The sequence below is a fragment of the Molossus molossus genome, unplaced genomic scaffold (genome assembly GCF_014108415.1).
Source record: "Molossus molossus isolate mMolMol1 unplaced genomic scaffold, mMolMol1.p scaffold_m16_p_10, whole genome shotgun sequence".
Taxonomy (NCBI): Eukaryota; Metazoa; Chordata; class Mammalia; order Chiroptera; family Molossidae; genus Molossus; species Molossus molossus.
The window spans coordinates 27092685-27110142 of NW_023425345.1; the positions used below are offsets into that span (position 1 = coordinate 27092685).

At 40.6% G+C, this 17458-nt stretch overlaps 1 protein-coding gene across 1 annotated transcript in view; it reads right to left on the reverse strand.

Moving 5' to 3' along the window:
* Positions 1–17458, reverse strand: part of GUCY2C (guanylate cyclase 2C) — a 64367-nt gene that overhangs the window by 42907 nt on the left and 4002 nt on the right. The window contains exons 2-8 of the mRNA XM_036253202.1: positions 14387–14499; positions 13060–13124; positions 9999–10214; positions 8792–8913; positions 7154–7250; positions 4554–4665; positions 2359–2494 (exon numbers count right to left, since the gene is read on the reverse strand). Of these exons, the coding sequence (XP_036109095.1) occupies positions 2359–2494; positions 4554–4665; positions 7154–7250; positions 8792–8913; positions 9999–10214; positions 13060–13124; positions 14387–14499 (861 nt within the window). The remainder of the gene's footprint in view (positions 1–2358; positions 2495–4553; positions 4666–7153; positions 7251–8791; positions 8914–9998; positions 10215–13059; positions 13125–14386; positions 14500–17458) is intronic.

The window sequence follows — 17458 nt, forward strand, 5'->3', positions numbered from 1 at the left end:
CAAAAAACAGCAAACCCTGGGGAGTGGGAAATTCCCCAGGGGAGGATTTCATCCCCCATGTCGTTTCCAGATACCACATTATTATATTCAAATGTCCAGTTTTCAACAGCAACAAAAAATCACAATGCATACAAAAGAACAGAAAAATATAGTCCATTCAAAAGAAATAAAATAACAGAACTGTCCCTAGGAAAGACCTGGTGGTGGATCTACTAGACAAAGGCTTTAAAACAATTATCTTATAGAAGCTCAAAGAACTAAAAGAAGATATGGATAAAGTCAAGAAATGATGTATAAACAAAGTGAAAATATCAATAAAGTAAAATAAAATCTAGAAAAGAAACCAAAAAGAAATTCCAGAAGTGAAAAGCACAATAACTGAAATGAAAAATTCATTAAAGGGATGCACAGGCAGATTTGAGCAGGCAGAAGAATCAGCAAACATGAAACAGGACATGGCAATTACTGAGTTTGAGAAACAGAAAGAAAAACGATTGAAGAAAAGGGAACAGAACCTAAGAGACTGTGGAACATTATCAAGCCAGCCAACATAAGCACTGTGGAAGTTCCAGAAGGAGAAGAGAGAATATTAGAAGTAATAATGTCCAAAGACTTCCCAAATGTGATCAAAGACATGAATATAAACATGCAAGAAGCTCAATAAACTTCAAGTAAGATGAATTCGGAGACTCACACCAAGACACATTATAATAAGGCTGTCAAAAGACAAAGACAAAGAGAATTTTGAAAGTGGTAAGAGAAGTGATTTATCACATACAAAGGATACTTAATAAGATTGCTAGCTGATTTCTCATTGGAAACTTTGGAGGCCAGAAGGCAGTGGGCTAATATATTCAAAATGCTAAAAGAAAAAACTATCAACTAAGAGTCCTTTGTGACATATCAAACATGGATTGAACCTTGAGGACATTATGTTAAATGAAATAAGACAGTCACAAAAAGGATAATGCTGTATGATTCCACTTACATGAGGTATGTAAATAGTTCAAGGTATAGAGACAAAAAGTAGAATGGTGCTTGCCAGGGGGTAAGGGTAGGGGATAATGGGAAATTATTGTTCAATATCTATAGAATGTCAGTGTAAAAGTGAAAGGAGTTCTGGAGATGGATGATGGTGATAGTTGCACAATGATATGAATGAACTTGGTAACACTGAACTATACTTAAAAATGATTAAGATAGTAAATTTGATGTTTTATCACAATTTTAAAAATTGAGGAAAAAGATAATGTCCATAAAGTGCCTGTAAGAACTTGGGACACAGGAGACTATCGATAAAACATTGTCCCTTCCTCCTTCCCTGCTTCTTCAGGGGAGCAGAAGCCATCTCTTCCTGTCACTGTCATAACCTATGGACATTGATGCAGCCCTCGAGCAATGTGCTGGGGCCTGCCACCCCCTGGATTCAAGAGAAGACTCACTCTGCAGAAGGATAAAGGTTTCTCAGAGTAAGGACTTCAGGCAAGTTAGAGAAGTCAGCTATCATTTGTCTTTTACTTAATATACATTAATCTAAAAATAAATAGGTTTTTATAGTATCGGGGTGAGATCTGGGAAATGAAAGGAGTTTTAACAGGAGCTTGTGTGGAAAGGAAATGCTGATCCCTGTCGTTCTGGGGGACATGTATTGAGAAATTTTGGATGGTATTGTTAGGAGAGATTTTGAGTTAGAGGGATGATAACACGGAGTCCCTGATTTCTGAAGGATAGAAAGAGAAATATGAAAGGACCAAAATCAAACCACAGATGTTTTACTTCCTGCGAATCTCTAAGCACAGTCAGGACACCACGGCTCAAAGTAATTTGTGATGAGCTTGTCTGTAACTACAGGGCCTGAGCTACTTCAAAAACTCTGAAATTCTAAAGCATAAACTGGGATATAGTTATTGATAAGTCTGTATAATGATGTTTGCCTCCAATTAAGTTCAAAGGTATTTATCTGTTGATCCATCTACTGCCAAACCCCCTCTTTGCTTCCCAAAGTCCACCCACAAAGTCCATATTTCTTCAGCTTTCTGTAGGAAATGTTAGTTAAGTGTTGCTGTTTGCTCTTAGGTAACCAGTACCTTTACTTTTCTTTCTTTCTTTTTTTTTATAATCCTCACCCAAGGATATTTTTCCAATTATCTTCAGATAGAGTGTTGGTGGGGGAAGAGAGAGAAACGTCAATGTGAGAGAGACACATTGACTGGTTGCCTCCCCCACGACCCCAACCAGAACCAGGGACTGAACTGCAGCCAAGGTACATGCCCTTGACTGGAATCGAACCCAGGACTCTTTGGTCTGCAGGCTGATGCTCTAACCACTGAGCAACATTGGCCAGGGCATAACCAGTACCTTGAAAAGTGAGGTTCCTGAAAGCATGAGCAAATTCGGGGGTGTTAACATCTTCTCCATTTTCAAGAAATAGCTTCAGCACGTGTCCAAAGAGCAAGACTCCATTCAAGTAGGCAAGAGAAAAGGGACTTAGCTCCTGAATGAGAGAAAAATTTTAAATGAATTCCAGAAAAGAGATGCTGGTCTTGAGCCTGGAGCAAAATGTTGTTGGGGTCAGGAAGGGTAAATGAATATTGGGGGAATTGTAAAAATGGTGTTACAGGAGAATTTTGGAAAATATTTCCTTGAGGAGGGGCTCTTAATTATCCCTGTGTCACAGTTCTGTCTTTTCTTGTGAGAGCACTGCCTTCAGGGAAGAAACAAAAAGCCATTGTAGCCCTGGCCAGTTTGGCTCAGTGGTTGGAGCGTTGGCCTGTGGACCAGAGAGTCCTGGGTTCAGTTCCCACTAGACCCTAGTGGCTAGGGGCACGTACCAAAACAAAACAAAACAAACAAACAAAAAAAGCCATTGTACTTCCTTCCCATGAGGATAAAATATATCATTTCAACCAAGAAGGACAACATACAGCATTTTAATAATTCTTGTAAGAGTTTATACAAAACTAATGCTTGCAGTTTAATGTTTTCATTAAAGAGTAAAAGGGAATAACCACAAAGACATCCTTCTGCCTTTGAGTATCCTGAACAGGGCAGGAGGAATTCTGATTGGAAGATACCCTTGAGCTCACTTTGAAGACAGTTCTGATAGGGTGTTACTTCAGGCCATAAATGCCTGCCCAGGGGAACATAAACCAAAGGGTCAGGCCCTGGTTGGTGTGGCTGGGTTGGCTGGGTGTTGTCCTGTGCACCAAAAGGGTGCCGGTTCATTTTCCATGTCTAGGTTGTGGGCTCGATCCTCAGTAGTGCGCATGCAGGAGGCAGCCGATTGATACTGCTCTCTCGCATTGATGTTTCTCTCTCTCTCTCTCTCCCTTGCCCTGTCTCTAAAAATCAATTTTAAAAAATCTATAAAATAAAACAAAGAGGGGGTTGAAACTCTCCTGCAACAGTTGTATGCTGGTCTTCGCAGAGTTAGGCTCTGGATTAACAGCTCTGTGCCCCTCGAAACCCAGTGAGTTCTGCCAGCTGGGTATTTTGGATTGCCCACCTGTGAAGAATCACGCTTTTGCCAGAGCCTGGAAACTGTGCAAGTGATACCTGAATTCTATACCACAAAGAATATATGCTAGGGAATATAAAAAGGAAAAAATAAAATACCTCTCATTGGTTTCAGTGTCTTTTGCTGAAATCATCATTTCATAAGATGAAAAGAATTCATTTAAGACCCAGCCCTACCCAAAAGGGGGTATAGCCCCTGATCTTGGCAGGGTTGTGAAACAGAGGGCTTAGAACTGCTAGTGTAGGAAACACTGTGACACTCCCAAGGATACCCCAATTTCCTTATAGAGCTCTTTGGACTTGGCCTTTGCTTGCCGTCCCAAAACTGTTCAGGGTCCTCAGGACTCTCTTTGCCTCCTCTTCCCACTCCAAATCTGCTCTCAGCTGTCTCTGAAGGCAGAACACATCTGATGAATTTGATCACATTAAGGTGCAGGGACTGACCAAGCCCACTGTGGTACTGGAGTCAGGGGCCCTGCATTATAATAAGGTGACCATGATCTGACGTCTAATTGGAGCATTGTTTTGGGGGACAAATGCTAAACCAGATGGGATGCTGGGATAAGAGGAATAAACTAGGCCTCTCCTGGATAAATGTGGACAATGGATAACCTAATTATAATGGATGACAATGTCTTTACTTAGGAATACAGGGATGGGCTACTTAGGGTTACATTTTTGAGAACGGGAAATACAGACTTTATTCATGTAGGAAAACTGCATTTATTTTACATTGTTTAATTTCCATTCCCCCTAAGTTAGCAAGGCATGTTCTACCCTCCCACCTTGTCACTTCTGTTCCAATATTACAGACGTGTGCACTGATGTGCTGGTCTGGAGCCTTGCATACTGACCCATGGTAAGAATGCCAATAGCAGGAATCCTGCCATTACACATGGTTGGTCTCGGTTACCACTTGTTGAATGAATGGGAATAAGTTAAAAAAAAATTGCTCATCTTAGAATTTGAGTCCCAAATAGTAGAATAATATCTTAACCTTGATGAAGAAAATAATAGCATGTACATATGAAGCTTACCACTGGGAAGTCCTGGGATGAAGAGCTATTGGACTCGTTAGAATGCAGTGTCAAAACAAGGACATTTTTCATATAGTCAGGGGCTGTGACATTGTCCCTGAAGTAGTGTTTACTGCAATAAAAGCACAGTTTCTCATGAAAATTAGGTTCCTCCAAAAATAGAGATGGAGCTTCTACAATTCACACAAACTATAATATCAGCCTTGAGATAGTTTAAAATATTTTATGTTTTCCAGGAACCTGCAAAACTTTACTTTCCCCACATAGGTTTATTTTCTTCTATACCTGCTAAATTGAGCAAGAGAACTTAGCAGAAGTGCTTAACATACAAAATGGAAAAGGAAGATCAGAAGACAAATACTACTTTGAGGGAGATTTGTCTGGGCTCTGGACATGTGAGCTACTGGTTGCTTTCAAGACTTAATGACCCTTGGTTTATACCTGGGAACATTCTTTTCCTTAAGTGTTCATAACAATTTAGAGATGTTAAGATATGATAGAAATTTTCTGAGTTAAAATTACTTTTCAGATGGTGACACATAAGAATGGAAGGGCTAAACATTTCCTTTTAACATTGTAAACTTCTTGACTTTTGCTTATTGATCCTTGTATCCTCAACTCCAAGATAATTCTTGGCACATTGTAGACTCCCAGTAATGTCTGAGATTGTGCTACAAATGGTATTTAAGCTTCCTAATCATTTGAATGTTTTAATAGGTCAAGAATCTATCGCATTGGAACTGCTATAACGAGGCTGATCAACATTTAATATTCAAACATTGGTGAACACACCTATGAACAGAGGGCTGTGTTGAATATTTTGCTCATATTATCACAACTAATTCTAAAAGTACCTCTATAAAGTGGACATTTTAATTCTCATTTTACAAATGAGCAGATTTGATCTCAAAATACTAATATCCAAGAGTCAAATGACCCAAAAGTGTCAGACTTAGAATTTGAACCCAAGTTATATTTAGTTTCAAGTGAATCTCATGATTTTCCCAAAACATAATCAGCTGTCCTTCAGGAATAGTGACAAAGGATTGCCAACACTTTGGCAGTTGATTGAGGATTTGCTAACAGTAAAATTATACCAACTTGGCTACACTGAGGACACCTTCCAGAGGGCAAAACAGTTATTGAAAGAAGCTATCGCCCAGCCAGAGTGATTCAGTGGTTGAGTATCGACCATGCACCAAGAGGTCACCAGTTTGATTCCTGGTCAGGGCACATGCCCAGGCCCAATCCCCAATGGGGGGCATGTAGAAGGCGGTCAATCAATGTTCTCTCTCATCAATGTTTCTATTTCTCTGTCCCTCTCCCTTCTTCTCTCTCTAAAAATCAATCAATAAAAAAATATATAAAAGAAAGAAGCTATCAATATGGTTGTAGGGATAAAATGTTGATCACTTGTCCTCCTTCCTGAATTCCACAGCGAAAAAGTTAAATTGGTTGATTGAATTATCTTTATGAACAACCTGAGGTCAATCAGGCCTGCATTTCTTTTTTTTTTTTTTTTGTACAGATAGAGTGGGAGGGAGAGAGAGGAAGGGAGAGAGAGAGAAACATCGACGTGAAGGGACACATCGAGTGGCTGCCACCCGCACGACCAACCAGGGCCGGGGACAAACTGCAACCGAAGTACGTGCCCTTAGCGGGAACCGAACCCGGGTCCCTCTGGACCGCAGGCCGACGCTCTAACCGCTGAGCCAAACCGGCCAGGGCCAGGCCTGCATTTCTATGCTTCACTTCTCTTCACACTGTAAAAAGTACATGTAGTGTGAGTGAAATGACCAGGCAAATACGGGGAAGAGTTAATGCAGTAACAGTTTCTGGTCTGAATACAGACAGGTAATGATTAATGATCAGTCAGATAAGTGAAGTCATACGATCTAACTGATGGGGCAAAGGGCACAGCCACACCAGTGAACACCTCTTGAAGCTTAATCTGTCTCTGATATTACCTTGGCATAGTTATTTTGTGAATCTCCACATTCAAAGATGAATGGCAAAATGAGGGATGTGATAAAAAGTGATTTCTGGTTTCTAGAATTTTCTCTCTTTCATTCCAGAGAAATGCAGAGGAAAAGGTCACTACCCAGTGACTATGCCACAGTGGGCAAAGAATAATAGTGTAAATCAAATTCATTTAACTGAAACTTTCCTCATACCAAAGGTGGCTGAAGGAAAAATAATCTAGGATCAAAGGCCATTAGCAATTGAAGGCACAGATGCAGCACACATTCTCATAGATAGTATTACTGGATATAAGTTGATTTATCACTGTCTAGTAAAAGACCTTAAAATCAGGTTGGACACCAGGATAAATAGACATGTGGGTTTAATGGGATTTTCATAAAACTTTGTATTTAGATATGATAATGATGCCAAAGGAATACATCTTTACTAAGGCCATGATTAATTAAATAAGAATGAGGGCATAATAAAAATGTAAAGAAACATAGCTTAAAATATTAGCATCATCTGAACTGTATATGAGGCTGTGCAAAGCAAAGGAAAAGAGAATACACCTTTTAGAAATCCTCGGAGCATTTTCTTTCTGAAAGGAGAAGAGTTCTTCCAAATATTATACCTACTTGAATAGATCCACTAGAATAATGACAGTGTCTTCAGCCATTTCCAGGCCATCCTTGAGGAAGCTGATGGTGTCTGGTGTACCACACACAACAAACACTGGAGAGAGGGCAAGACAAAGGGAGAAATATACAAGCATCTGCACACAAACAGAAAGGGAACCCAGCACCTGAATTTGAACCCAGTATGTCCACGGTACTTTTGTTTTATTTTTGCAATTTCTATTAATTTATTTTTGTTACAGATGTTTCTCCTTTCCCCCCAGACACTCTCCTCCTGATCTCCCCTCCCCCCATAGCATTGTTGTCTATGTCCATTGGTTACGCATAAGTGCATACAAATTATTTGGTTTATCTCATCCCTCCCCTGTACTTTCGTTTTAAGATTAACACCAATTCCTCAAATTACTACCTCCCCTTTTCTTAAATTTATAGTCAAAGAGTCAGAATAGAGCTAAATGGAATCTTAAAAAGAATCATCTAGTCCATTCCCTGAATGTTACTGATTTAAGGAGACTGAAGCCAAGATACCAAAGGGTTAAAGAACGACTCGATGACAGAGGTAGCTCTCATAGTCAAGTGCTCTGAGTCGGCTTCAGTGCTTATTCCATTACACCAGGCCGGAGTCACTACAAAAACTATTTTCATGGATAACTCTTTTCACCTCACCGTTTGTAAAGTGGTTGGAAAGATATAGTAAAAGTTAATGTGAGAATTTATGAAGCGTTCCTCAGAAACTTGTAGCTTATTAACTCAGATCTTAGTCTTAGTGATCTCGGTGACAGAGTTCAGTCTGATTCTACACATGCAGCTACAATCCCCAAAGCATGGCTTTATGAACAAGAGGAGTTGGGGGACACTGCATTAGGTTTCAAAAATATATTGTGCTGCCGAGTTGAATTGTAAACACCTTAGGGATATGGATAATTTAATATTTTTTCCCCCGCCCCATCTCTTGGTCAATGTTTTGCAAGTGGTAGGTTCTTAATTTGATAAATGCTTACTAATAACAGTAGATGATGATTTGAATGTTGCCAGGAAGTCCTGCCAAGCAAGCATTTCCCATTAAATTCTCACAGTTGATTCCTTTACTTCTGATATATTCTTATTTGTGGAAAATGAAGCAAATCACCTAATAACTTAGGGAGGATGACTCGATCCCATTAGTTTTTCACACCTGACCTGTAACTCAGAGATCACTGGGCAGATGAAATACTTTGCTTACTCTTGTAATTTTGCTTGAAGCTAGATATCAGAAAATATATCCCCTTAGTCATGAGGGGAGTAGGGTTCAGCATGTTTGAGGATTTGTCACAAATCCAAAAATAAAAACCAGTTTACTGTGACGGTGGGTTGTGATATCATTGTGGTTTACAAAAATTGGATTTTAACATCATCATCACTTTCATGAAGTTAATATATTTGCTCAACACCACCTTCCTAATTTCTCTCCGAGGAGAAGGTTTTAATCAACAAAAGGAACTATAATGGAGTTGCATGTAACTGCAGATCTCCCAAAAGATAAGAAATAAATCGAGGCAATGATGTCAGCTCTGTCTGATAGATTTGTCAGAATGACTCATAAGGAAGCGGCAGTTATGAAGAAGAAGCTGGCAAAAAATTATCTTCATGTCTTCTTACCATTGCTTTTCCTACCCTGGTCCATAAAGATTTTCTGAAACTCGGCCTTTCCTCTCAACACATCCTTGAAGCTAAGTTCCTGAGAAAAATTGGCAACTCCAGCCTCCAGAGCATTGAGGTACCTAGAACAACAACAAAAAAAAGAGAAATGATAAGAAACCAGCTTAGTTTCTTTAATGCCTTCCTTGCCATTTGCTCATTGTTTACAGATCTGTCCTGGGATTGTTCATCTAAAATTCCTTTCCACTATGAACACAGCACATAATACACCCCATGAGTGTGGGCATCTAATTTAGTGAAAGTATAGGGGAAGTTTTAGGTAATCTTCATTTTTAGGTAATCTTCATGCATATATGCACACAGTGGAGATTTGGCAGGTCCCTTACAATGGCTTCCTGCTATTTACAAAAGGAAGATTCTACGCTGCTCTGTAAATCAGCCCCATTATCACAGATCAGTTGAAATCTTTGAATCTACAGTACAAAAATTCAAAGTGGATATAAATAATTTCTCCTTCTGTGTGAAATGAACTTATGTGTGTTCTAAGTTCACCCAAAAGTTTCTAGGATGAGGTCTTTGGGTTGATTCTTGCAGTTCCCAGGTGTGCAATCCCAGTGGTGCCCTAATCTCAGTCTTCTTTACTTACGTGGAGAGACCACGGAAACGAGCAGGTACAAATAACAACCCAATCAAAGGATTCTCTCTTCCACCTTTGCTGAAGGTGAGTGAACCTTGCAATTTTATGTTAGCCATGGTGCCCATTATCCTGTTCCCCACCCCTCACCTTATTCCTCTGAAAAACCATGAGAGAAATAATTTCTAAGTACAGGTATAGGCAGAAAGCACAGTCTCTGGTATCATACCTTGCACAATAATGTGAAAGCATTAACTTCTGGTTTTCATTTCCTTATCTGTAAAATGAGGATCATAGTACCTGTTCGCTTTTCTTCAGAGTATTTACTGTGAGAAATCAATAAAACTACCTTGAAGGTACTTTAAAACTAGGAAGAGTCTGAATACATTGCTGATTATGAGACTGCGTTTCTTTTGGCCCCTTGGCTTTTATATGTGTGTAAGAGAGTGGGCTGGTCTCCACTCCCAATGCTGTAACCGACGGAGAGTGCATCTGATAACAACCAGTGGCCTGCCATGAGTCTATGGCTTTTCTCTGTGGCAAATGCCAGAGAATGTTAATAATTCTGCTCACCAGAAACAATCCTCAGACTCGGTATTATTCTTGAAAACATATGCAGAGGTCCAGGAAAAAGATTTGAATGGCAATTTATTCATCTTCCAAAAGTCAACCAAGAAGTACATCAACTTCCTCGCTGGAAACATCAGCCTGGTTAACGTTTCCTTGAAGTCACATGACAGTCCAAAGCTTCCAGCTGAAATCATGGTATAGTTCAAATCTGTGTCAAGGCTATGCCAAGTGGTAACAAAGAAATCAGTATCAGGATTAACTTAAGTAGCACAAATAAGAGCCTTCTTTAACCTGTTTCAGCATGTAATGAAATAGGGTCACTCAAGCAGCTGTCATATATACATGTCCCTCTCACAGGTGCATTTTAAAACGTTTATTGAACATATGTTATGTTCTAAGAACACACTAGGTGTCTTCAATGTGTCTATGGTTTGGTTACTTTGATTTATTCTAAAATGTGTTGTCATTGGGCTGTCATAACATTCACACTGGGACATATAAACTTTGGGAGTAGGGATAAGAAAATAGAGGATGGGCCTCTATAGCCACCACATCTATAAAGTCCAAAGTATACTTTCCCTCTATTCACTGACTTATTTGTGGACTACCTTTGAGACAGACATCGGTGGAGGATTTTAGAGTTTTCCTTCCTCTGCTCAGCACGTGGGCCTTCTTGTAGCTCCTTAAACATATCAAGTGTTATTCCCCTGCAGGGCCTCACAAACACCAAGAATGCTGTTGCCCTGCCCCTTTGCCTGGCTGACTCTTACTCATCCATCAGGCCCTAGATTAAATTTCTCTTTATCCATCAGAAAAACTTTCCTTTATACCTAAGACCAGGTAATTATTTGGGTGAGTATCTGTCTCCTCCACTAGACTGCAAGCTCCATGAAGTCAGGGATCATTGTCTGGTTGGTTCACCGCAGTGTCTCCAGCAGCCAGGTTCTCAGGCAGGTGCTCACCATGCGTTTGATAAAGGAAGGACAACAGTGTCTTCTTGAATCTTCAGCATTCCACTGAAAAGTTCCCTGAGTGTGCTGCTTTCATCTCAAACTCCCCATGTTCACAGCCAAACGTATGCTATGTTTTTATTTCTCAAAATTGTTTCTTATCCTAATTGTCCCGTTCTTTTAGTGTTTTGAGATCTCAAAGCATTTTTGACTACTTTCCATCCCTAACCACAACATTCAATCAGTTATCAAATACTATTGATCCTACCTTTAAATGAGATCTCAAAGCCTTTTTGACTACTTTCCATCCCTAACCCCAACATCCAATCAGTTATCAAATACTATTGATCCTACCTTTAAATATTTTTACAAGTTATCCTCCCTGTTCATGTCAGCTGCTTTCATGCTGAACAGTCCCCTCGCCCCCGTCTCTCCTTGGGTGCTCCAGTCTTTCGTGTAAACTGTTCTCAATTCTTCTTCCCAATGCTGAGCTGCTTCTTATGGTACTTCCCCGCTCAACTTCAGTGGTTAATGAAATCGAACTAAATCTAATTAAACACAACAAATTATATACAACGAATAATCTGATTAAATATAACTCTTTCTCCTAGAACTCATGACCTCCTGAATATGGACCTACTTAATTTTTCTAGTTTTATCTCTATTATTCTCCTGTATGTCTCTTGCATGCCAGTTAGTACACACTTTACCAAATTTTCTACACTTCACTGCTCCTTGGCTTTTACACTTACTTCATTCACCCTCTGCCTGGCTGGAATGCGTATCTCCTCATCCCTACCCATTCAAATGTTACTCATTCTTCAACATGCAACTTCTATACCAACGCCTTCATGAAGTCTTTGCCTTCTTGAAGTGTAAGGCTCCCAAGCAGAGGTGGCCATTTCCTTCCAAGCATCCAGAGCATCTCGTTTGTACTTCTCCGATAGAACCTCTCTCACTCTGCCTTGTACTGGTCACCAATATCTTTGTCACCATCTCTGTCACCGGGCAAGAGCTGGGTTTTACTTATTTCTCTCTATTCCAATAAAACTAAAATGCTTCTTTGCAGATGGCAAGTTCTCATAAGTGGTGAGTCAATTTTCTCAATCCTCCTTTTCTTTTGGGCGTACTCTATAGCATTATCGATAAGTGGTCAGATAAGACGACAATCGGGAATGAATGCAAGGAAGAGCACGAGTCTGCATTTGTCTGCATTTTGATATGGAAGATGAGCTCAAAAGTGCTTCTGCGGTGTGTCTATGATGTGCAGTGGCCCTGAGCATCTGACTCTGTTTGTAGAGCTGGGTGTGAGGTATGAGAAGCACAATTTGCAACAGAAATTTCAGAGGTCTAATGTTTACCCTCCAAAATCTGTTGCAAGGGGTTCTTCAGCAATTCTATGTGGGCATGAGGTGACCCTTGATTCAGGGCAAGACTGTAACAGGTGAATGAAAAGCATTGGGAGGGATTTTGACTGGGGCAGGTGTAATCTGGAAGAACAAAGTGTTTGTGGTGATGAAATTTAATGAATGGAAGTGATGAGGGCGACTGTCCCAAAGGGAAGTATTTACCTTCTAGAATATACTGAAAGCTCCTTCTAAGCTGACGAGGACATGGTGCAAAGTACTTTAATGTGTTATTTATAATCCTCAAAGAATGCTATGATAGAAGTACTGTGCTCCTTTCCTTACTCTTATAAACCCAGAGCTAAAACCGAGCCCTGCTACTGCCCTGGGGAGCTGCCCTGTTCTTTGTGTTTGCATACACTCTGCGTGTACTTTGGTGAGCATTACTTTAATTAACCAGCCCAATGATCCAAGTGCACCCTCTTCTCTGCTTCCTGCCAGAATCTGGACTCTTTTGTTGCCTCTCCAACTCAGATGTTGGTAACTGAACCTGAACAACTACTGTCCTTCACCCCACACTGAACAAGATTGAGTTACCTGGATAAGGGAATGATAGTTACAAGACAGGTGGCAAAATATGGGGGCCCCAACACCCCTGACTGTGTTGCCTTGACTAGCCTGCTGTTTGATAAACCATTTGAACACTGATATCATGTCTCGACCTCAATTCATAGTGGCATTAGAACAACAGCAAAACAAACTACTTACTACATCTGGAAGGTGGAATATGTACACAAGGGCCCCATGAGGACACAACCCATTTTGTTTTCATTCTGTAGGAGAAAAAAGAAAGAAAAAAAATCCTTAAAACTAAAAAAAAAAAAAAAAGAATCAAAGGACAGAAAAGAAGTGGCGAGGGGAAGGCTCCCAGAAGATTAGAAAGTGAACCACTTAAATGTTAGAGTGCAGAGCAGAAAGGAGCAACGAAGGATGCCTCGGGCCGGGCAAGGGCCAGTGAAGGGATGAGATGTGTGTGCAGGGGAGACAGTCCACTGAAAGGGAGCTGACTGCAGGGGAGGAAGGGCTGGCAGATGGCACATGCACAATATCTATCTGCCACATTAGAGAAAAACTAGATTTGGAGGTGATTTGCAGGGAATGGGCAAGTTTTCAGGAGAGCTACAAGGTAGGGCTAAAGAGAACAAAGGCACTGTGATGGGTGATGGTAGACCTTATTTTCTACTATTTCTCAAGGGCAATGTGATTAGGAACATCCTGTCCTTGGTTTTAGAGAACCAGGTCATATCTCCCGCTGTGGAGATCCAGGAAAGAAGCACATAAACTTCCCTTGCTCAATCCCGCCCTCCCAGGAGGGAGGGTGACTGCTCTCATGGCTGCTCCTCCTGGCCTGGGTGTGGCCAGCTGGGTGGTGTGATGCTATTGATTCAAGCTTTGCAACCAGGGCTCTGCGCCTGCCCGGTGCCCTGTTTCACGGAGAGACTGTTTAAAGATTTCTGTGGTAAAGGGGGCGTCTCGCACACCTACTCGCCTAGGGAGAGATTGAAACACTCTTTAGTTCCATAAAACTCTGCTTGGGATTGGGAGTTGGGAGGAAGGATTAGGCAAGGATCACTCTCTTCCCACATCGATCTACCCTTTGACGTGACAGTCATTACTTTAAAGTTAGGTTTCAGTCTGACCTATGTAACCACATATATGGTGAAGACCTGAAACAGAGATCTCTGCTGTGGGGCTTTAGACTATATTTTTAACAGGCATCTCAGGTATTTCTTGAGGGACACAAAGACAAACAAGTTAATACCAACGTTTAAAGTTTTTAAAACAAAATTATTCTCCTCCATATCACTGAAAGTGTACAGATAATGCATAGCTGAGGTTCTTCCCACTTCCTTGGATTCCCCGAGGCCCTCACCACTTAGGACATGTGTAGGCATAAAGTTAGGACGCCCTGTGTTTACATCGCTCAGCATGACTAGAGATGACATGAGGGATGCTCATGAACAGATGCCCAAGTTTCACACCATGATTGTCCTGATAGGGGGTGTGAGCTGTAGCTACAGAGGCAGATACTTACTAAAATTGTTTTGAGTAGGTCCAGGCCTTCACAGGTGCTCCTCCGACAGTCGTTTGACTGATAAAACATACCCACCGAATAGACAGGGTGAGCAATCACAGTCACATTTCTGCCTGCTATCCAGAAATGAGGAAAAAGAGAAAACTAGTGTTATTTTTCAGTAGTTCATACCAGACACAAAATTTATCTTTTGCCAAATGGCCCTGGGAGAAAAATGGAGATCCGTTTTCAGGTCTAGGAATAATTACGTTATTCTCTGTCACTTCTTTTTTCTCTCTGTCTGTCTCTCAACAATTTTATTGAGGTATAATTTACCGCCATAAAAATCACTAATTTTAAGTGTACAAGTTAATGATTTTTAATATATATGTATATATAATATTTGTACAACCATCCCACAATCCAGTTTGGAACATTTTCATTTTCTTCATCCTCTTTTCATAATTCTAGACTCAGCAAATTTCCTATATGGGTCTGGGGAATGTCAGGAAAGTGATGACAGCCAAAGTGAACTGTGCCTTCCCATTGTGGCCCAGGATCTTTGGATAATGGATCATCTTCAGATGAAGGCAAGAGCATCATCAGTGCTAATATCCCTGGGTAGCACTAAACATCACACTTTAGAAGGCAATAAAGAGACAGCAGAACCATTTGACCAGACTCTTTCTCCTGCATGTTGTTTGCCTTCCAATAAAAGTTTCAGGACAAATCCCTGATTCCTAAACAGAAATATCCTAAATTTTGCCAAGCCCTTACAGTATGAGTGACTTTCTATGTGTTTTTGTACAAGCCATTTTAATTTCTCTACTTGGTTCACTCACATGTACAATGGGATTAAAACCAGGTCTGTGAAACTTCTAATTCCTTTAAAAGAGAATATCAGCAACAAAAGTTATTGTTGTTCTGAGCGTCCAAATTAGAATATTAAAAAAAAAAAAAAGACCTGTTCTTTCAGAAAATGGAAAAGTCTTTGCACTTCAACAGCCACCTCAAAATGTGCCCAACTAGGAAGCATTCTACCTCTTGTCTTTTCTTTTGTTGTGAATTCAAGAATACCTAAAAAATTTTTTTTTGTTGTTTTGAGAGAGAGAGAGAGAGAGAGAGAGAGAGAAGAAGGAAGACGAGGAGGAGGAGGAACACCATGTGAGAGAGAAACATCGATGGGTTGCCTCTTACATACACCCTGACTGGGGATTGAACCCGTAGCCTGGGCATGTGCCCTGACCGGGAATCAAACTGGTGACCTTTTGGTGCAGGGGACAATGCTCAACCAACTAAGCCCCACTGCTAGGACAAGGGTACTTATTCTGATACTTTGTTTAGTGAGAGATCTAAACAAGAGATGACAGTATTTTGTTTGGTAAGACTAGCCAAATAGGAGAGATCAGTGCCATGAAACCAGTCAGAGAAAGTTAATGGAAGATGTGGGATCAGTGACCCATGTGTCAGCTCTTTATACCTTTTATCTTATTCAATTCTCATAACAACAGGGAGGATGTACAGAACATGATCCAGGAGAATAGTAGTGTGAGGTTGTGGTGGACCTGTGAAATGGGAGAGTGCGTGTGGGAGCAGCAGAAAATCAGGGTGTGGAAAGTAGCAAGAGAGGCCCTGGCCGGTTTGGCTCAGCGGTTAGAGCGTCGGCCTGCGGTCCCGAGAGACCCGGGTTCGGTTCCTGCTAAGGGCACATACTCCGGTTGCAGTTTGTCCCTGGCCCTGGTTGGTCGTGTGGGTGGCAGCCACTCGATGTGTCCCTTCACGTCGATGTTTCTCTCTCTCTCTCCCTTCCTCTCTCTCCCTCCCACTCTATCTGTACAAAAAATGGAAAAATATCCTCGGGTGAGGATAAAAAAAAACAAAAAAAACACGAAAGTAGCAAGAGAGGTCAGGAAGTAAAGTGGAGTCCAATGCACAGTCACACGATGAACATGAGGCATGGGGAGGACGGCCATGCTTACACTGTTAATGTGCAAGCTAGCTCTTCCCCTTCAACCACCTGTTGCTATGAGGGACACTGAAGATGCTCCAATAAAAAATCCTAGGGTGAAGGCAATCCATGATGGGCATGGCAAAACCTGAGTATAAACACTGTACAGGGTCTGGGAGAAGGAGAAGCAACGTCTATTGAGTGTGATCTTGGAAAAGTGATCCCACCTCTGGGGCCCCAGTTCCTCACCCATTTATTCATAGAATAGAACTGGATGATCTCCGTTACTACATGCCTAGTGTGGGATTATGGATTTTCACATGCATTATTTCACTTAACTCTCCCCAGAATCCTATGAGGTTAATTAATAATTTACCTTCCTAATTTAAAAATGAGAAAATGGAGGTCTAGAGAAGTTGATGAACTTGCTTAGGGTTATACACTGGCAAAAAATGGAGCTGTATTTTGAACCCAGGGACTCTGAGTCTAGAACCTGAATAATATGCTGTAGAACAGCAGTTCTCAAAGTGTGGGCCACTGACTCCTGAGATGCCCTGAGACTCTTTCAGGAAGTCTAGAAGGTCAAAACTATTTGCATAATTATAAGACATTCTTTTCTCTTTTCCACTCTCCTTCACTCATGAGCATATAGTGGAGTTTTCCTGAGGCTACACAAAATGTATTATTACAAGACATTAAGTGCAGAAGCAGACATGAGAATCCAGCCATTTCCTATTCAGCCTGACATTAAAGATTTGCAGAAATGTAAATCAATACCACTTTCCCACCTACATTTATTTTTTGGTTTTGATAGATATGGGTTTTCTTCACTAAGAAATATTTTTTATATTAACTGATAAAGTGGCTATAGTTGTCATTTAAATGAATCAATGAGCAAACATTTAAAACTTCTCTCAATTTTCATTTCCAATACAGGAAATGCCAATAAATGCAACTGCATAAACAAAGCTCTTCAGATTTCACAATTATTTTTAAGAGTGTAAAGAGTTCTTGAGGCCAGAACGTTTGAGAGCCACTTTGTAGAACATACGGTTGTATGGTGCTTCCTCTCAACATTTTATGGTTATGTGAACTGTTTATTTGGGGTGATGCCTTTGATCACCCCAAATCCCAATCATTTCTCA